This window comes from Rhipicephalus microplus, chromosome 10 (assembly GCF_043290135.1).
Source record: "Rhipicephalus microplus isolate Deutch F79 chromosome 10, USDA_Rmic, whole genome shotgun sequence".
In the NCBI taxonomy this organism is placed as follows: Eukaryota; Metazoa; Arthropoda; class Arachnida; order Ixodida; family Ixodidae; genus Rhipicephalus; species Rhipicephalus microplus.
This window is the reverse complement of record NC_134709.1, coordinates 57,786,390-57,807,614: the sequence shown is the minus strand read 5'-3', so window position 1 is coordinate 57,807,614 and position 21,225 is coordinate 57,786,390. Positions and strand designations below refer to the sequence as shown.

Here is a 21,225-nt window from a genome sequence, read left to right as displayed (position 1 = left end):
CAAGTACCCTGTTTTGTTTTGTTGCCTGCGTTTCTACCATAAAATGTTATTTACACCCTGCTAAAATCTTCTGTGGGAATTGCAGTATCATTGAATAATAAAAAATTAAATTAAACAAGCTCCCCAAACGATACAAAGAAAAAAAAAATTAAGCAATGACGTTCTTCTCACAACGACCTGTCCTGGTCCCCCGAGTTTTAGGGGATAAAAGTGGGAAGTAGAGCTTTTGGAATGTCACATTTATGATTCTTCGGCTGACATTATCGTCAAAAAAACCCTGCATGGCCGTAATCTTGCGGGTTAAAGCACGACAAAGGTTCGTTTAAGTGAAGATACAGGGCGGAAAGAGAAAGAGCACATATGCAGTGCTCCACTTTTTTTTGTGTTGGCACTGTATGTGACACGCCATTAGCTGCGAGGTAAAACAGATTACCAACCAGATCAGCAAACAATCCTTTTACAACAGTTACTCACGCCATGTTTCAGAAACCCTGTCGCACGGTCACAATGAAGTCAGCAGCCAGAGTCTGCGGAGTCGTCAAAAACTCAAAGGACAGTACAAAAAAGTCATCCCCATACAAAGTCACTGAAAAGTTTAATAAATTGCGATAAGTGAGACACATTTTTTTCATAGCAGCACTTCAATGCATGTAGGTTTGTCTAGATAAACAGTTTGTTATGTGTTTTCTATTTGCTCTTTCTGCTTCTAAGTTTTAGCTGCCACAACTCGAGCATTATAAATTATTCAGCTTCATTCAAAGGCACTCAGCGATGCTATCTACACCTTTACGCTGCAATGTTTGATCAGCCCGCACAAGTGCGTGTGCCCACTCTGTGCGGGCACATGACCAAGAACGTGGAAGTGACGTCACATAAACCATAAACACCTGGACTACTGCCTAAATGTGCTATGCCCTGAACTTTCTCATAGGCATGAATAAATGAACATGCTTTGAGATGGGCAACTTGACACCTTATATTGGTTGCCTTTAGTGTCTCTTAATAAGTTCAAAAAGTGTAGAACTTTGAGTGCAAAGTGCAGAAGATTGCACATAAAGCTCAACTCACAACACAAATGAGCGAAGACAACCAAACAAAATAGACTGAGATTAACTCGAGATTTCCTTATGTTCATCAGCTATACAGGGGACAACAACACTCACACACGCAAAAAAAGGAACTTGCTTCATAGGTTTGCCTGTAGTTCATGTACACTTTACACAAGCACTGTTTACCATCAGCAACACTGAACGTCTGTGTTGGTTGTTTGTAATGCAAGAGAAACGGTGCTACTTCTCAACACGTAGCCAAGAGCCAAAGGAAAAAGTTGAATACCATGGGCACTCTTCAGCAGCTTTTCAAGAAGGCACTCCATTTGCCTTGAAGAATTTCAGTAGTTGTTTAGACATTTGAGCAATGGAACAAAGGGCCACATTTTCTAACATCATTTTTTTCTTATCATGATTCTCCATTGCAGCTGAAACGTGGCCTTATGCAACTGAGTTGCCATTAGTACAATGAATTGGCATTCTAGCCACATTTGTCCCAAGTGCTTAAAGGGACACTAAATGCAGATAACAATTTGTGTCAAAGCGAAAGCTCAATGCATGAAAACGTCTAAAACAGCAACACTGTTATCAACAGCAGTGGCCTACTTACCGAGAAATTAAGCTACATGTATCAGACGACGTGCGCCCCGAGTGGGACATTTCGGCAATGGTCCCGATGACGTGAGAGCATCCGACTACAAGTAATCACTGGTAATCAAACCAGATGCAGTAAAAAAAGCACTTTTCATGCATCAGGAGACATAATAAAAGGCTACTGGTTGTTCATTTCTGTTTCATTTATAGAAAAAAGAGCCACCTAGTATTACTATGGATAGTGGCATGAGTGGTTCAACAGTTAAGTTTTTGCCTTGTTAGGCTGCATAGGAAGTGCCATCAAACGGGGCCCCGCTAAACTAAGCAAGCAGAAAATTGTTCAATGGCTGTTGTCGCTGCTGTAGCTTCCGCCCCTTTCGCTCTCTACTACTAGTGTCGGCGACTGCACAGTAAAGGGGGGCAACATTGAGCACGGCTACAGTGACATAAGAAAGACCGCTTTCCCGCAGTTGATTTGAAGTGCAATAACGCACTAAGGACCGCTAAAATGTGATTTTATTTCAAAATAAGCACTTGCTTGGTAGAAAAGTAACACTACAAAGTTTCTAGACCACTATTTCAACTATCAATGTTGCCTGAATATTTGCCTTTAGTGTCCCTTTAAAAACAAAAATGATTACATATAAAATTTATCATTAAAGAATAGAATTTTTAAAGAAGCACCACTTTTCTTTTTTTAAGTCGCTTATTGATGATAAAGGCGGTAATGCTGTTTCTGTATAAATAAAATCACTGCTCAGCAATTCAAATGTTGCATCTTCAAACTCTGCAAACTCGCTATGCTTTTGAGGTTTTGACAAAGAAAACAAGAATTTAGAAAGTTCAACCTAGCTGTTGCTTCATCCAGAGATGAATAAAGTTGAAGGCTTGAAATACTATCTGAACTAGATTAGACAGTGTTTTGCTAAGCTCCATAAGCATGTGGTACTGTTCATGTGTTTGCCTTACAAACAGCGACTGTTCCCCAACCTACTCTGACTAAATGCTTTCTGGCAACAGGCTGCACATATTCAGGTGAAAACACAAAACGTGCTTTGAGTGCAAATGATGATCAATTTTTTGGAGCAGGTGAATGTCCCCAACCTGTCGTACATTCAGTGAACAAGCTGGCCTGTGGTTCCAGCACTTAAACCAAGTTTTATAAGCTGGACCTGCAGTTATACACAGCTCCTCCACGGCATAATAGACCTGACTTAATTTGCAACCACCGCAAAAGTGTGTTATACATTAAAAGACTGTTTTTATGAATCCTAAACTACATAAAAAATAAACGAGTACTATTTCTAACTGCAAACTCTTAAGAGAGCTTGGAACATCAAAATGAGCTGGTACAAAAGGATCACACTTTTCTATATTTGGATATATGTGTATACATATGTAAAAGCCTATTATTACACTATCTACACTAAAAAAAAAGAAACACACACACACATACACACACAAAACATGCTAGTAGTTCGTGAATGACATATCACTTTACCTAAAGCAGACATCAAGAAAGTGTATCTGCTTAAAAGTGTTTTTGTTTCGTCACACTGAAAAGAGCAAATGTTAACTCTTCAAGGTCCAAAACAAGGTAACTTACATAATACCATGTCAATGTCCTACACAGGGCTTTCACAAATCTTGGATCCTATGACTAGCTGATTACATGGTTCCTTAGGTTGCACAATCACACATTTTCAAGCACTGTCGTTATCATAAACAACAGTCGTAAGCGCCATGATCAGAACATATTTTCACTCCGCACAGCTTTTGTGACAGGTCCTCGACGCTCTCATGTTTGATGCCAGGACTTGCTGTGATGTCCAACTTACACAGGGAGCTGCTGCCCAACGAGCCGAGTGTGCCTACGTCCCTGTCCGTCAGTCCACAGCAGCCAATCCCGATTTCGGCAAGCTTGCACTTCGCTTTTGATAGGAAACCAACCAGCCGTTCACCTAGTCTGGGTATGTTACCTGTAAAGCAGCCAGAAAGGTCCAGCAGTCGTAGGGGATTTGCTTCTAGCACAGGCTCTAGCGCACTGAGGGCATCGCCATTCAGGAAGTTGAACCCGACATGAAGAGCTTCCAATGTCTTCAAGCTCCGCAAACATGATCCAGGGTCAGAGAGATCACAAGATTCAATGCGCAGAACTCTCAACAAAGGTACGTGCGTGAGAAGCGCTGCCAGCGCTGAGCCGCTGTCACTTCCGATGGGATTGTAGCTTAGGTCTAGCTCCGTGCACGGCAAATCTGTCTGTGCCTTCTGTAAAGTCTGAACAGCAGTGGTGAGGTAGCTTGGCTTAAAGCCCGTGCACTTGAGAGAAAGTTTACTGAGAGACCGCAGCGTAGCAAGGCAGTCGCACAATGCTGCTGCTGCTGTGGGGGTCAGAACAGTACCAGAGATGTCGAGGGTATGAAGAGGTTCTTGGTGCCTCAGGGCACGAAACAAGAAATCCACGTTCTTGACGTGGAAGCCCGGAATTGAGAAGTCTCCACTCTCAACACACGGTTGTAGAACGGTGGCCAGGTTTGCACACACAGGCACGTTTTTTCTCTCACACTCTGAACGGTAGCGTTCGGCCAGGGGAGGCAAGTCCCAGGACTCCACCTGCCCAATGACTTCAGCGTGCGGCCCGTGCACTAAGGTGTCGATACAGTCTGATGGATCAAGCAACGCTCCGTCAGGAAGTGTTATTCTCAGTACAGGTCGCATGCCTTGAAAATCTTGGTACCGTTTGGCTGCTTCAGTTGCGAGCCACCCAACTGTCCTTTCCGATGCGGCACCTCTGGGCAATGGAACTAAGAAAAGCGTGTCTAAGATTCGAACTCGAACAGAGAGGTTACCTCCCAAGTGTGCACTCATGGCAGCGCTTGAAGAACTAGAGGACACACAGGCAGAAGTTGTAGAAGGCTGGGAATTGAACTGCTCATTGTCAGCAGTGTCGATCATTTCTGTGCCATCACCGTCCTCACGAGTGTTGCCCTCCTTCTCCTCCTCCTCGAGCCGCAAGACTTTTGAGTTAAATGACTGTTCAGACGAACGGTTTCGCTTTCTTGTGGCAGGCAAACCTGATTCCTTCAGGCACGTTCTGGACCTCGACTTGGGGACATCATCTTCAAGCCAGTCGTCCATTTCTGTCACTAATGCTGGCAACTCTGGTTCTTCCGCATGTCTAGATTTCGTCCTTGGCCTTGAAAGGTCATCCTCAAGCCAGTCGTCTGCTTCCATAACAAGAGCAGGACCACTCAGTCTACTTCTCAGGGACTGTGAAGCTATCCATGGACCACCTTCACTGGCAGGCACCAACAGTGCAATGTCATCGGTTGCAGGACTGGCCTCTTTGAGCCGAAGCTCCACTTTCCGCAGGCACTCTTCTTCAGCGGGGCTCATCGTTGACTGGTTTTCGTGCTTCCACTTACGAACAATGTCGAAGGGCGTTTCTCCTTCTGCTGTCCTTAGAGATGGCCGAGCCCCTTTTTCGAGCAGATATAATGCAACTTCAAGGTGTCCATTTCCCAGAGCATCATGTAGCGGTGTGACACCATTCATTCCTGGGCTACTTACGTGAGCCCCTGCTTCTACAAGACATTTTACGATCTCTAGGTAACCGTAGTTTGCTGCCTCATGCAGGGGCTGCCACCCGCTGTAGTCTCGAACATTCACGGAGTGACCCATCCTAAGAAGCTCTTTCACCTTCTTCAAAAAGCCATCGATACAAGCCTTGTGGAGTTTTGTTTCACCTTTTGTGTTAATCTTTTCTTCCAGCTTTTTCCTCGGTCTACGTGTGGTATCACTGAATTCGGGATCACTGTCGCTGGCTTCTGATATGTCCTCAAAATTGATGTCAGACAAAGGGCCCAACTGCTGACTTTGGCTGGAGCTGTCGGTTTCATCTGCAGCGGCTTCTTGTAGCTGTTGTATTCTATCCTGAACTTCACTGCTGGCGCTGCCCTGCCAGGCGACCAATTCCTCTAGAGACTCTAGCTCCAGAGAGTGCTTTCCTGCGACCCGAGACAATGTTACAGCCTCTTGAAGAGCATCCAGAACCTCTGGAGCTCCTTCATTGCATGTTTTCTGAAGAATACGAGCAATGCTGAGCTTGGTCGATGCCACCTCGTCGGGCTCATCTGTTCTCAGAGAAAGCTCCATGTGGTAGTACTTGAGGGCCGACTCGTATTCGCGTACATCGCTACATGTTTCTGCCAGGGAGACATAAAGATTGGCAAGCTTTTTTTGACTGATGGCTTCCGGAGATGACAGCGCTTCTTCTACGGCCATACTGTATTCCTTCAGCGCTGGCCGGGATAACAAGCATTGTACCAAAGCATCGCCGGCCATTTCATGAATCTCGACACGTGCAGCGGGATCTTTAGCCTCCTTGAGGTCTAGGTCCCAGTTTCTGAGTGCCTGGCTGAGCCTCACACAAAGACTGGCACGTTCGTGGTCCTCCTGTATAGGGCTTTTTTGGCGCATGGCATGCTTAAAGGCTGTGCGAGCTCCTTCTCGGTCGCCCACCTGCAACATTGCTGCTCCTCGAAGTAGGTGCGCTTCACACTTGATATCCGGCCGCTTAGCATCTTGACCAATGTCAAGCAGGTGCCCCGCCAGTGACAACGCAGTTTCCGAGTTCCCCTGCCTCAGATGAATGTTGGCCAGTGCCGAGAGACATCTACAGAGATCCTGTTTGGAGTCGCCGTGCTTTATAAATAGCACTAGCGCATTTCTGAAACTGTTGACCGCATTGGGGTCTTCTACTGCATCGTACAGGAGGCCCATGTTGAGCATCAGCCGACCTTTCATGACGAGCATCTCTTGTTCACTCAAGCTATCCACAAGGTTGCGTTGAACGATTCGTAACGACTTGAGGTACGCCGTTTTGGCCTTCTCGATGAGTTGCTTGCTAGGTTTGGCCTCTGTTTGGTGCTCGACGAAGTAACACTGCCCGAGTGTCGCAAGAGCACGCTGCTGTTCCACGTGTGATTCTGCCTCTTGGGCCAACTTGAGGTAGCTCTTCAGATTGTGACGGGCTTCGTCGAAACGCTCGAGCTGCATGAGACACTCGCCACGCCGCCGGTGCACTTCAGCTTTGTCGAGTAGTGTTGGGTCTGGCAGCACCTCGCAGATTTGAAAAGCCTGCACAAACCAGGAGTGTTCACCAGCAATGTTAGTGACACAGGCATCATGCCTAGCCTCTGCTTTCTGTGTGCACTGAGTAATGATGGCATGTTGCAAACAAAAGTTAGGAAAAAATTAAAGGTGTATGAATACTCGAAATTTCGGATACATCTTTAATAGCGTTTGCTCTTTGATTCGCACTAGAGTTTTTACTATTCAAACTCGCCAATGGCCCCTTCAAAGTTTCAATACACTTCATCCCATCACACACTCATATTGCGGCAAAGTTACCTTTCAGGCTCAGCTGCAGTTGTAAATGAACCGCTGACACAAGAAAACGCTGGTTCCAACATGAAGATGACAGATGTGGCAGAGATGGTTAAATTAATGCTATTGTGGACCTAGAACTCGGGCAGAAAGTCTGAAAAACCAGATGCCAGGAATTTTTAACATCCAAAATTTAAGAAGTTTTTTTTTTATGTTTTTGTGTAGATGTTTTTATGTAGATTTGAAACTCCGGACTCGAGGGAGCACACCCTTGTCCACCATATCAGTCAGGCTTCCACAGACGTTGAAAGAGGACAGGCAGAAGAAATAGAAGCCGTGTGCATTTCATGAGTGATGTGTTGTCGGCAATAGTTTAGTCGCACCTCCCCATTCAGGTACATAAATAATTCGACTGTTGCATCATCTCATTTATCATAAGACGACTTTGAAACACCACCCGCCAGCACTTGATCAACCTAGTAAGAAAAAAACACTTTCATGTTACTACTTCATAAGAATATGCTTAGGAATCCTTTCCGACTTTTTTTCTTGCAATTTCATTTCAAAGTATTAAAAAAACATGTGAGAAATATTTGAAAAATATTTGATTCGATTCATACTCACACTTCAATGTTACAATTCACTTCCCACTCAAAATTTTGCTATTCACATAGCTCTAGAAAAAATGTTGCTGTGACATACTTTTCTCACAGCATTTCAGCTGAAATCCAATGGAACAGCCTGAGTGCGTATCAGTGAGCAGAGTTGAAAAGATTCCACATATCAAATGTATGCCAGAGCCAGCCTTGTTATTATTATTTTATTAAGCTGATGGTAGGGTCACTAAACTATTGCTTGTCACTGTAATAATTATAATTAAATTTAAAAACATTACGAACTTAAGTAGCATATTTCATATCAGTAAAAATGTCACTGCAAAGCTATAACAGCAACTGACACTTTTCAGATAACTAAAATAACTAGAGTTAAAGAAAAGTTTCAAAATTAACAGAAATGCTGCCTTCAGCACTTGTATCAAAACTTCGTCATTGCTTATAACAAGAAGCATCTGAAGACTCAGGATATGAGGGCAAGTGGGAGCAACTCTGCACAGGTAAGTGATGAGAAGTCAATAGTACAATGATTTCGGAGACCACTAATTGGGGGTTATTTATCTAGCACTACTTGTATTTACACAATGCACTGAACAATGAATAAAATCCATGACGGCATACTGTTGACACGATGGCATACTCAGACAAAATGCCAGCATGACTGGTCTGAGGGTCGTGAAAAACGCTGCTGGTCCCGAGCCCACTCACTCCGAAAAAGTCGCCCGAGTCGCTACTCTTTCAGCATTCATGGGTGAGTGGCGATGGCATGGTGGTTAGAGCATCCGCTTCGCATGCAAGAGGTCCGTAGTTCGATTCCCAGTGCCGCGCAGTTTCCAACGGGATTAAAAAAAATCCGTGTGGCGATAGTAGAAGAGGCCTGGGGTGCGGCTTCACCGGTGACCACCGCCGGTAACGCACTCCCTCACCAGAGAAGGATTTGCCACCCCGGTGAAGTATCTGGCCACTACTTCCCACATGCATACGTCAATTAACTCACGGCCCTCAGTCCCCAGCAGCTGCGAAGCAACTGACCACGGCAGCGGTCAGATCTGCAACGCAGCAGAGGGTGCTAGGAATCTCTGGATCTGGACAGGCTGCCATTGGAACCTGAACTTGGCAATGTTTAAAGCTAGAACCTGATCTAGTGAGGCAAGTCTAGCTGTACTATTTGAGGAGCTAGAAAGTGTTAAGTGGGATATAATAAGGCTAAGTGAGGTTAGGAGGACAGATGAGGCCTATACGGTGCTACAGAATGGGCACGTCCTTTGCTATCAGGGCTTGGCTGACAGAAGAGAACTGGGAGTGGGGTTCCTTATTCACAGAAACATAGCTGGTAACATAGAGGAATACTATAGCATTAACGAAAGGGTAGTAGGTATCGTAATTAAATTGAATAAGAGATACAAGATAAAGGTGGTACAGGCTTACGCGCCTACATCCAGCCATAATGACGCTTCAGTCAAAGCTTCTATGAAGACGTGGAATCGACAATGAGTAATGTAAAAACACAATATACTATACTGATGGGAGACTGATGCAAAGGTGGGGAAGAAACAGGCTGGAGACTAGGCAGTGAGAAATTATAGCATCGGCACTAGAAATGCCAAGGAAGAGCTACTAGTAGAATTCGCAGAACGCAATAATTTACGGATTTTGAATACCTTCTACCGAAAACGAAGAAACCGTAAGTGGACATGGAGGAGCCCTAATGGCGAAAATAAGAACGAAATAGACTTTATAATGAGTGCTCACCCAGGCATCGTGCAGGATGTGGAAGTACCTGGCAAGGTATGATGCAGTGACCATAGAATGGTACGGTCCCGAATTCGCCTAGACTTGAAGAAGGAACAACAGACACTGATACGCAAGAAGCCAATCAATGAGCTAGCACTGAGAGGGAAAGTAGAGAAATTCAGAGTCTCACTACAGAACAGGTACTTGGCTCTCATCGGGGAAATTAGCCTTAGCATTGACGCAATGAATGATAATCTCACGAGTATCATTACGGTGTGTGCAGTGGAAGTTGGACGTACAGTACTTAGACAGGACACTGGCAAGCTGTCTCAGGAGACGAACAACCTCATTAAAAAGCATCAAAGCATGAAAGTCTCAAGTACAACAGACAAAATAGAACTGGCAGAGCTTTCGAAGTTGATTAATAAGCTTAAGGTATCCAATGTAAAAAGGTATAACATAGAGAGAATTGAACACGCTCTGAAAAACGACGGAAGCGTCAAAGCAGTGAAGAGGAAGCTTGCGATAGGCAGAAATCGGATGTATGCACTAAGGAACAAAGGCAAAATAACTACCAATATGAATAGGATAGTTAAAATAGCGGAGGAGTTTTACAGAGACCTGTACAGTAGTCAGGACAACCCCGACCCTAATACTATAAGAACTAGCAGTAACCCGGTTGACAACCCACCAGTAATGATACGAGTCAGAAAAACCTTGGAGAGCATGCAAAGTGGTAAAGCTGCTGGTGAGGGCCAGGTAACATCAGATCTGCTGAAAGATTGAGGACAGATACTGTTAGAAAAACTAGCCATTCTGTTTACGAGGTGCCTCTTAATGGGAAGAGTACCAGAGTCTTGGAAGAATGCTAACATCATCTTAATGCATAAAAAAGGAGATCACAAGGACTTGAAGAATTACAGGCCGATCAGCTTGTTCTCTGTAGTATAGAAGCTATTTACAAAGGTAATTGCTAACAGAGTTAAGAAAACATTAGAATTCAATCAACCAAATGAACAAACAGGATTTCGTACAGGCTACTCAACAATCGACCACACGCATACTATCAATCAGGTAATAGAGAAATGCTCAGAATATAGCCAACCACTATACATAGCCTTTTACAAGAAGGCGTTTGATTCCGTAGAAATATCAGCAGTCATGCAGGCACTGCGAAATCAGGGCGAAGTGTATTTTATTTATTTATTTAACAATGCTGTAGGCCTTCTTCAGACCCATACAGGTCTGAAGAAGGCCTACAGGTATATAACATCCTGAAAAAAATATACAGGGGATCAACTGCAACCATATTGCTTCATAAAGAAAGCAACAGAATACCAATTAAAAAGGGTGTAAGGCAAGGGGATACAATCTCCCCAATGCTATTTACCGCGTGCTTGCAGGAGATTTTCTGAGGCCTAGAATGGGAACATTTTGGGATAAGAGCTAATAATAGAGAGCTGGTAATGGAGAGTACCTTAGTAAACTGCGCTTCGCCGATGACAGTGCATTGCTGAGTAACTCAGGGGACGAATAGCAACTCATGATTACGGAGTTAGACAAGGAGAGCAGAAAGGTGGGTCTTAAAATTATTCTGCAGAAAACAAAAGTAGTGTACAACAACCTCAGAAGAGAGCAGCACTTCGAGATAGGTAATAACGCACTTCAAGTTGTGAAAGACTATGTCTACTTAGGGCAGGTAATAACTGCAGAGCCGAACCACGAGATTGAAGTAACTAGAAGAATAAGAATGGGGTGGAGCACATTTGGCAAGCACTCTCAAATCATGACAGGTAGATTGCCACTATCCCTCAAGGAGAAGGTATATAACAGCTGCATCTTGCCGGTACTTAGCTACGGAGCAGTAACCTGGAGACTTACAAAGAGGGTTCAGCTTAAATTGAGTACGACGCAGCGAGCATTGGAAAGAAAAATGGTAAGTGTTACCTTAACAGACAAGAAGGGAGCAGAGTGGATTAGGGAACAAATGGGGGTTAAAGATATCATAGTTGAAATCAAGAAGAGGAAATGGACATGGGCCGGGCATGTAGCGCGTAGGCAGGATAACCGCTGGTCATTAAGGGTAACTAACTGGATTCCCAGAGAAGGCAAGCGGGTTAGGGTCAGACAGAAGGTTAGGTGGGCAGATGAGATTAAGAAGTTTGCGGGTATAAATTGGCACCAGCAAGCATAGGACCGAGTTGACTGACGGAACATGGGAGAGGCCTTTGTCCTGCAGTATACATAGTCATGCTGATGATGATGATGATGAGTGAGTGGACTGCAGGGAAAACCATTTGGCAATCGGCCTTTACGGACTAATCTGGGACCAACCAAATGCAGCTTCCCTTTTTGACTCGCATTCTGCCTGAAGGGTCCCTCTCTAAGAGAAATTAAATAAGAATGTCTTTAACAACAGTTGGAAAAAAAAATCTCGTAGTGGTCAAAAAAGAAAAAAATAATCTCGTAGTGGCCAAAAAAGAAAAAAAAAAATCTCGTAGTGGTCAAAAAAGAAAAAAAAAAAAGCCTTCTGCATGACACTGCCCTCGCGACACACGAAACACAACAATCACTACAGTTGACCTGTTGGCACTGCAATACGATCCAGTGTCCGTGTTGTAAGCGGCGACCTTTCGTTGTGCATCATTGTCGTTTGGAAATGTCTTCCAGTGAGTGTGAAATTTAAATTCATTGTCAGAGCCTTCACACTGCTGTACTAAATCAGTGGTTTGTGTCGCACACACACAGTCTCGCAAGCCAAGTTCTAGGCCTACTTGCAAACTGCACTTGCACACCACTCACTGCATCGTTCTCGCACACAACACTTGTAAGCAATTCTCGTTCACCACTGTTTTCACAGTACTCACGCACATGAACACTGATGTAGTTTGCGGACATCACTCCTTGCACTGCGCTCACCCACGCCCCCCCATGTATTGCGAACCTCCCGATAATCACCACACTCATCGTCGGCATCGCAAGATAATAGAACACGATAGGGCTTCAAGTGTGCGTCATTCACACCATTGTACTTTTTCTCAGTTTTGTCGACCATTCCCCAGAATTTATACTAGTTGAAGCGGTGCGAATACAGAAAAACTTTATTAGGAAGTGTGTTTGCCCCCCCCCCCCCCCGGGGTCCATGCATTACTGCGTAGACCCATACCACGTGCACTTTCTACCGCTAGAAACTTCTTATACCCCCGTCACAGCAGCACGAGAAATAGCAACTGAAGCCGAACGAGATCCTTTGCACTAGCTGCAAGTGAGAACCAATAGTGCTTGATAAATAAATTTTATAGAAGCTGGCTTGACCATGACATCCGATCACTTTTAAGACATACATACAGGCACAAATTAAAAGTGCACAGCTACTGCTCTCTGGTTTGAGGGGAACGTGGCGCTAGTGATGTTGCGTCCTTTCGAGAAAGAAGTGGTTTATGCCCAGGCCGATATGTTGAGTAGTGTGCATATGAGTGACGGTTTAAAGCCATAGATGCGAAGGAGTTTTGCTGTAATGGATTCCAAAACAGTGCATAGGATCCTCGGCCACGTTTTGCAACAGAGGCTCTTCAAGTCTGCACATTTGTAACTTAAGACATACAACAATGTGACAATCTTGACGACACATTTCAAATACAGTATTTACTAGATTCTACCGCGCCCTCGATTGTAACGCGCACCTGGTTTCCACGACGAAAACAAAAAAGTAAGACATCGATTGCAATGCGCACCCATTTTTCTCGTTGGTCCGCACGATCACACCACTCGGGAAAACGACTCCTTTCGCAAGCGTCTTCCGTTTGCATATGAGGTACGGGTGAAGCTTGGGCCTATCTGACGTGCAATGGAGCATTGCCGTCACTCTAGTTTTACCGTGGCCTAATGTCAGCACGCGAACTTGCTTCGCCCCCATTCTTTTCGACGGTTGTGGTGCCAGGCATGTCGAAGTAAAGAGGCGCCTGATCAGCATTCCCGATTTGCCCAAACAGGTAGCCGTTGTTGTGCCACAAGTTTAGGACGAACCTCTTAAAACTGTGACGCTTTTCTTCGTACTCCTCCGGCAACTTTTGGCATATGCCGGTTCGCCATCGGAGGGAAAAGCCTCTCCTCTTCATAAAGTTAGTTAGCCAGCACCTGCTCGCTTTAAACTGGCTTCGCATTAGCCCTTTTTCTAAGGCTAACTGCATAGCCTGCACTTGGAGCAGTGCTATCGTCACGGGCCGCTCACTGCTCAATCATATACTCGCCGAGCAGCTCTTCAATTTGCGGAAACCGACCCTGCTGTGGCCCACTGAAGCCTTTGCGTGAATGTTTGGTGTCGACAATATTCTGCTTTTGTTTCCGCCAGTCCCGCACGCACGTTTCGGGAACTCTGAATAGCCGCGATGCGGCCCGATTAACGTTCGTTTCGGCACACGCGATGACATTTCTTTTAAAAGCGGCATCGTGGTGCACTCGTCGAGTTTTTGGACTCGGCCCTTCCATGCCGTCGATGCTAATGCACTAAAATATGATGAACTCCTCAGCACACGTACGAAGTGCCGCACGTGGAAAACACACAGGCAGAAATGGCCGACGCGCCATGCCGACGCGCGTAGCGGCGGCCATTTTGGAAATGCCGATGGCAATAGAATGACCGTATTCATTTTTTTTCCGTACCCGATTCTAACGCGCATACGATTTATGAACTCACTTAACCGGAAAAAAGGTGCGCGTTAGATTCGAGTAATTACGGTTTGTGTCAAGGCTGACTCCCACCAAAATAGAGATGGTCGTCGTTTTCTCTTTTCTACCCCTACCTGCATACAATCTCTGTATGCACATGTACTTAAATGGTCAATATAATTTGCACTGTGAGTGATTCTTCTTTTTATGACTACATGCTCCAACTGAGCTAGTAATAAAATTGTGCAAGAGCTGCAAGCTTGAGCAATGAGACTACAGTGCTGTTGGCATGTAGGTGGGATCATATTTGGGTTAAGATTTGTCTCGCATCAAGCAGCAAGATTCATGGGTGGCTATAACATGATAATAGTGTGACGTTTACCAGCCACTTACTGTAACAAGGAAGAGGTGATAGGATTCACTCTAGATTCACTATTTCAGTGAATGCACAGCTCTATCACTCACTTATGCACTTGTTTACTTAATTATTACACCGCCAAAGATGAGCTGTACTACCAGAATCAAATGAAATGAAAACAGGGGCAAGCTCTAATGATGTAGAGTGCACTGCCCAGTAATCACCATGAGCATGCACAGCACTGCCAAACCAGAGCGCTGCGTGCCTGTCAATGGGATGACTGGCGCACACTATATCATTTTTAATTCTTGCCTGTGCTTGCATTTCATTTAACGCTGACAATACATTGCATAGGGGAGGAGCGAAACTGGAAGGTAAAAGAGAGAGGAAAACAAAAACTTGCAACTACAGGTGCACGATGAAGAACACACAAGAATATTCAGAACAAAAAAAAAGTCAAAATTCAGGTACATACAATTGAAAAAATACAGCATATCCACGGATGAGTGGGGCGAAGCGTCTGTCCATTCGTGCATTCATCTGTCCGTTTAACCATGGGTCTATCTGTTTGTCCGTGTGTCAGTCCATCTGTCTGTATGTCCGTCCTTCTATTAAACACTCCAAGTACCAACACCTCGCACCTTTTCCGCATATATTGATTATATACAAGTACTGCCATCTAGCAGACATTCCAAGAACTAAACGAGAGGTGGCTACCTACTACATACATCGAGAACGCACAGCCCACGGCTTAAAGGGGTGGTGTCACTAAATTTCGAGGCCATTCCAAGCCTGTTGTGGGTTCCCTCTGTATGCAAGAACTCTCCACCCGAAGGGCTGGACAAAACAAACACATAAAATATATTATAATTCACTTTTAAAAGTGTAGCTGAATGCCCACTCTTATGATCTAGACCCATTGCTTGCGCAGCAACACTGACGTTTCAGAATCAGAGAAACAACGGCAGTTGTAGTGACGTCACACCAGATCTGTAGTAACGAGTGTGCTGGCGACCCTGGCAGAAAAACTGCGCGTCCGTTATGGACACTGGGTGCTTTTGAAGAGACACTCGACGCGTCCTTGTCCGTCAGAGACGCCGCGCGTGTCCAACAGCGGGGCTGCACCGTGCTCCTTCAGCGTATCGGCGCTCATAAAAGGCCAGTGCATCTAGCGTCAGGCGGCTTCCTCGCCCACGTTCTGTACATACGTTGTAAATATAAACGCTTTGTTTTCTTCTGACTGCCTTTTGCCTTGCCACTGCCTGGAGGCGATTCCAGCTGGCCATGGCGACAGTCAGCACGTTTGTTTTGCTGCCGCTTGTGTGGCAGGTGCATGTGAGAGCAGACGAAACTCAGCACGATGTGTGTCACAGCTTTGTGTAGTCACGTGGCCAAGCCACCTATAGAATGATGTCACTGCGCAACTCAGCGTCGCGAAACCAAAATGGTCCACATAAGTAGAGCAATATTAAACTATTTAGGAAAAATACACGCATCCTGCTGAAAATTTACGATCAATTACTGCTACCTGTGGTAGCAGCAAATGGTAGCGAATTTTTTATGGTCTGTGTATCATGCTTCCTGGAGCTGAAGGAAACGCTTACAGCAAAGAACACGCATTCCACAAATTTGGTGTCACCACCCCTTTAAGGAGCTTCACTGCTAAAAGTCTATCCTCTGCGGCACATACCCACTCTCTCGGGGTATGTGCCACCGGAAGTTACATATGATATAGAGAGACGAACAGGTGACGCCATAAGGAGCTTCGCCCCTAAAAAGGCAATACGTGCCATAGAGAAAACAGTTATAATGCAGAACACATCAGCCAAAGTGTGCTGAAAAATTTTCACTCTTCAAGGAGTAGGAGAGTGGCAGCCCACATCATTTGCTTGTATCTGTCATACATACACGTATATGTATGTATGCATGCGTGCATGGATAGATGGATGAATGGATGAGTGGAGAGGCATGTGTAACTGTTCATGCGCTACTGATTACAAGGCAAGGTAAGCCAGCATATTGGAGTGGTGGGTCGAGCCTTCTCGGAGTTAAAATCATGGTCACAGATGTAATTAATAAATGAATATTTTTAATGAACTGCAACATCAATGCTATCGGTGCCAGTTATGTGTATAGGTGACAGCGATCGCTGCTCGTTTTGCGACAAATTAACACGAATGTTCAATGGTGTTGCAGCGTTCTGCCATTTCAGCAAAAAAAAAAAAAAAAAAAAAAACGCCCCCGATCGCACATACCTCCTCAAACTCAGTCAGTGCGGCTTCGTAGTCCCCGTGTTCACGTAGCGTGTCACCCTTGTACAGGCACAGGTCGTACAGGTTGCGGAACTTGCCGTGCTTCTGCGCCAGGCATTTGTCCTGGTCGATGCGCCGACACAGCGTTGCACAGGCGCTGCGATTACCTGGCATGATTGCGCTTTGACGCCGTTACGTTAGGGGTGCCATTTGACAGCAGCGGGAAACTTCAGTCGAGCTCCCAAAACAGCGATGCAGCCAGACTTGTGCACATTACTGAAAAAAAAAAAAAAAAAAAAACGCTTATGTTAACTTTACTCAAAAAAGCTAACTGATCAGGGATAGGCTTACAGCCTCAGAAAAGTAATAGAAAATTACTCTAGAGTAGTTTAATACCTTATGTTGCTTTTCATGCCACTTTTTTAGTATGGTACCATATACATGTACAGTGCTCAACTCACATGTCTTATAACGCCGAAGCGTCGTGTGCGACACAGCACGGACGACATCTGTTATTGCAAATCCGCCACATCTGAGCATGCGCGGCGCCAGTGATGTGCCTGCCTTGCAATACTGATCCCAGTTTATCACCACGGATGCAACAACCGCTTTGGCCGTCGAAAGCGCTCTGAACGATTTAGCGGAAAAACAAAAAGCAAAAAAAAAAAGACGAAGTAAGACCGTTGCCGCTGTAATACGATATCACGAAGCGAGAATACTTCGTTGTTCTGTTTTATTTCATTTACATAATGTTGACAGCGCGTCATGATGACGGCCAAAGCAGTCATCACGACCGTGTGGATAAAGAAGAGTGAAAACCGCAGGGTAGGCACATCATTGACGCCGCGCATGCTCAAATGTGGAGTATTTTCGACTGCAGATGTCGCTCATACTGTTCCGCGGGCGACGATCCGTCCTTACAGACATGCGAATTGAGCCCTGTACATACAGTGTGGTTTAAATTGCGATGCCGCCGGTGTATCAAGGCACAAGAAATGGGTACCTACACATATGTATCTCAAATTTTCTTAAGAGGTTATATCAGAGGTGTGCGCTACCATGTGAAACAGAACAACCAATGTAAATTGTAAGAAACGAACACATAAAAGAAATAACTAGTTACCGAATGTGCCAGGAAATAATCTATATTGTCACGTGATTACAGAACGACCTCCCCTTCGAAAAATAAAGTACCACCCCGATGACCAATGCCAATTAAAAGTTAAAGTAATCGCGTACACGCACAAAGACGCATGATGAAGCAGTGTCATGTGGCTCGGGGGCAGTGTGGTTTCATCCGTGACAATATGTTTAAAATACCAGTACTTGTCACAGAAATGAGATCAAACCGTTAAAGCTGAGTACGACATTACAGGTTGATTATGATGGGGGCTGCCGTGCACTGAAAACAGGAACACAAGAAGGGACACAGATGAAGTACTAGCTAACAAGAGATTATTGGCGAGATATGTAACCTTATTTACACCAACTAACTAACAATTGTTACATATTACCAAGCCAAGAAACGACAAAACTAACACACACGTGTGGTACCAGTGAGATGTAAAATTACAGCTGATAAACAAATAGATGACATGCTGATAGATTTGGTGTGGGGCATCATATTTCGTGAGCTTCAATGATTGGGCGTGTTGTTTCACTTCCGTTCTTTGCAATCACAGTGCAACTTTTCATTTTCAGGTTCGCAACCGCTTTTTTTTTTCTCGCAGTGGAGGGCCTGCCACCCCCGTGTTTTGTTTCTTACTTTAAACACACGCTAGCGGAACCGGTCGTTAATACAGCGACCTGTCTGGCCGACATGCACGCGGTCACATATCAACAGAATGCGACGCACGTAGGTATAAATAAAGGTCTCATTACTCGCTAATAAACAGTTGTTAGTTTGCGCCTGCCTCTCCTTGTTCCTTCTCGTGTCGGCGTTTTTTGTGCGCCACAGTTTCCATATAGACGAATAACAAACAAGCCCTAGTCGAAATCCTACTGAAGCACGTTACAGAGGTAACTATAGTCACATACAAGTATTGCCAAAGCAGACACTAATAACTGCTATCGGTGAAAAACAATTCCGGTCACTGTCACATTTCCACAAAACACAATTTCGTAATCGATTGGAAGGGAAAGAAAACGCATAACAAGGATCGTCGCGCCATGAAGGAAGCATAAATACAGCGTGAAAAAAACTGGAGTATAATGTACTCGATCCTAAGTAACCCATTACTTGTAACGCGCTACGTGCTAGTATGGTCCAAACATGCGGACTGTACGGTAAAATACAAGCGCGCAGCCTGCACAGGTAAAGCGTCACATTCGCCCAGCAAACGGATCACGCAATCACAGTTTGGCCCCGTAAACCTCAGCGTAGTATACTTAGGCTCACCCTCGTCGAATGTGCTACTCCGACTTGAGTGTTTGACGGCTTTGTCAGTACAGATGCGCGCGACGATATCATGTGTGATCACCCCGGCGCTCCTAGAAAACACGGTTGCGGTGCTCAAGGCCACACAGTCCAACGGTCACACGAACAGATCGCCACGTCTGCGAACCGTGATATAAACACGAATTGAGGATTGAAAGGAAGGCAAGAAGTACGCGTTCGCGGGAGATGCTCTAACATTGAGCAGCACTAGGAAGTTTTCAAGTGTTTCACCGCAAAATCCGGAGCAAGCCTGCACAGCAACTACAATCGCTCAAAGCGCGCGTTTTTTTTTTTTTTTTTTGCCTTGCTAGATGACGATGCCGCTGTTTGTTTCATCACAGAACACGAAATGTGACCTGGCTTATTACGTATTCAATATTTTGTCATGCAAATTTAAAACTTAAGTGTTTATTTAAAATGCGTTTTTAAGTGTTAGTTTTGTTTAGAAACTACCGAGGCTAAACAAATTTATCTAGTGCCTTGAGCGCGCCCTCTTCTAAGCGGCGGTTGAGTGAGGCACTGTAAGTGGCGGCAGAAAAACTGGATCTATCGATGCACAAGAAAAAGAACTTGAGCAGAAAAATATCACAAGAAACTCGTTCCTTCCATTTAGGCCACTGTCCGTATTTTTAGGCTACGTAGCTCTTTTCAACACCTTCAGAAGAAAGGGCATGAAAGCATAGTCATTGAATTCTCATAAAGCATTAGTATGCTCTTGTATTGAACATTAGTAAGACTCTTGTATTGAACATGTCACCGAAAGCTTACATTTGAAACCATAAACTCCACCATGTGATCAAATTCTGCTATTTATCGACACCGATTGTCCCAACGAGTAGTTACAGTATTGTTGATAAGCTTAAAATGCTATCATTGCAAAATTTAATTACATTATTTTTTTTCTCGAAGTGCATCAAGTGCCACAACGAATGTCTATGTCAACTTTCGGTTTTGGTTTCAGGCCCGCGTAGTTTGTACTTTGCCAAGAGCGCATGAACATAAACACCGGTGAGAGGCCATCCAGGTGCGACGTGTGCAGCCAGAACTCAGCTCGCAACGGTGTCCTGGTAAAGCACATGTGCCGTCACGCGAGAGAGAGGCCATTGTTATGCTCTCTGGGCCCGACCGCATTCGCCAGCAGGTTCGCGATGACGACGCACATGGCGGGCCAGCGCAAGGCGCCCTGAGTGTGCTGCATGTGCGGCACTAAGTTCGTCTCGGGAAATAAGTTTGCCGGTCGCGCGTGCAACCACTCGGTGAAGAGACCATACGCGTGTCACATCTCTCCAGCCGACTTCAGCGAGAAGTACTGACTGTGCTGTCGCCTCATCAAGACCATCGGCGAGAAGCCGTTGATGCGACGTGTGTGAGGGGGCATGTCGAGGCGCGCGTCGCTTGTGAATCCCATGCGCGCCAATCATGACGCTGAGAAACCTTGGGTAAAGAAGTTACAATCGAACCTGTCTCCTTATTTGCGTTGATACGAGAGCGTGATGTGCCCCGGAGTTAGACCACATCGACCAGTACTATTTGGATGTCACCATCATCATCAGCCTGATTACGTCCACTGCAGGGCAAAAGTAGCAAAGGCCTCTCCCATAGTACTCATGATCCGTCAATGAACCCAGTCTTGTGCTTTTTGCTGCCACGTTTTAGACCTTTTCAAAAATGCCTCCGAGGGCGCCGACGTATAGTCCTTTGGGCCACGCAAATTTGCGTGACCCCTCAAAAATGCACTGACAAGGCTGCGCCCTTAGCCTAGCTTTGTACTCCCCATCATGGCGGTGTTGTTTGCCTCCTGTGAAAAGGTGTATACTTGAGAAATTGTTAGCCTCCTCAGGCCACCTAACTTTGTGTCTCCCCGTCGTGCGTTTGCCTTTTGTGGGAATACAGTCAGTTACCTTTAATGACCAGCGGTTATCCTGCTTACGTGCCCGGCCAATGTCCATTCTTCTTCTTGACCCACTCTGCTCTCTTCTTGTCTCTTAAGGTTACGCCTATCATTTTCCTTTCCATCGCTCACTGCGTCATCCTCAATGCTGAACCCTCTTTGTACGTCTCCAGACTTCTTTTGTGATTTAAATTTGTAATAGTATTCGTAACTGCTAATATTACAGCATTTCTCAAATAG

General features: G+C 45.1%; 1 protein-coding gene across 1 annotated transcript; it reads right to left on the bottom strand.

The window, feature by feature from the left end:
- Window positions 1-576: 576 nt before the first annotated feature.
- Window positions 577-19,369, bottom strand: LOC119181664 (tonsoku-like protein). The gene is made up of 3 exons (XM_037432911.2): window positions 19,056-19,369; window positions 16,661-16,933; window positions 577-6,782 (listed from the first exon to the last, which is right to left on the bottom strand). Exons 2-3 carry the CDS (start codon window positions 16,829-16,831, stop codon window positions 3,363-3,365), a joined length of 3,591 nt encoding a protein of 1,196 aa, XP_037288808.2. The 5' UTR covers window positions 16,832-16,933; window positions 19,056-19,369; the 3' UTR covers window positions 577-3,362.
- Between the last annotated feature and the right edge of the window lie 1,856 nt (window positions 19,370-21,225).